General features: G+C 51.0%; 1 protein-coding gene across 1 annotated transcript; it reads left to right on the top strand.

The window, feature by feature from the left end:
• The first annotated feature begins 6 nt into the window (after positions 1–6).
• On the top strand, positions 7–606 carry LOC108537039 (myosin light polypeptide 6-like). The gene has a single exon (XM_017884157.1). The coding sequence runs from the start codon at positions 78–80 to the stop codon at positions 426–428; it is 351 nt and encodes a 116-aa protein (XP_017739646.1). The 5' UTR covers positions 7–77; the 3' UTR covers positions 429–606.

The following is a 606-nucleotide window of genomic DNA, read 5'->3' as shown; positions in this document are numbered from 1 at the left end:
CAGAGTTCAAGGAGGCCTTCCAGCTGTTTGACCGAACAGGTGATGGCAAGATCCTGTACAGCCAGTGTGGGGACGTGATGAGGGCCCTGGGCCAGAACCCTACCAACGCCGAGGTGCTCAAGGTCCTGGGGAACCCCAAGAGTGATGAGATGAATGTGAAGGTGCTGGACTTTGAGCACTTTCTGCCCATGCTGCAGACAGTGGCCAAGAACAAGGACCAGGGCACCTATGAGGATTATGTCGAAGGACTTCGGGTGTTTGACAAGGAAGGAAATGGCACCGTCATGGGTGCTGAAATCCGGCATGTTCTTGTCACACTGGGTGAGAAGATGACAGAGGAAGAAGTAGAGATGCTGGTGGCAGGGCATGAGGACAGCAATGGTTGTATCAACTATGAAGAGCTCGTCCGCATGGTGCTGAATGGCTGAGGACCCTCCCAGTCTCCCGACTCCGTGCCTTTCCCTGTGTGAATTTTGTATCTAGCCTGAAGTTTCCCTAGGCTCTCTTGTCTCAGCACCTTTCCCATCTTGTCTCTCTTGGATGATGTTTGCCGTCAGCATTCACCAAATAAACTTGCTCTCTGGGAAAAAAAAAAAAAAAAAAAAA

The sequence above is a fragment of the Rhinopithecus bieti genome, unplaced genomic scaffold (assembly GCF_001698545.2).
Source record: "Rhinopithecus bieti isolate Rb0 unplaced genomic scaffold, ASM169854v2 scaffold_14232, whole genome shotgun sequence".
Taxonomy (NCBI): Eukaryota; Metazoa; Chordata; class Mammalia; order Primates; family Cercopithecidae; genus Rhinopithecus; species Rhinopithecus bieti.
The sequence above is the reverse complement of the archived record's forward strand: the minus strand, read 5'-3'. Positions and strand labels throughout refer to the sequence as shown.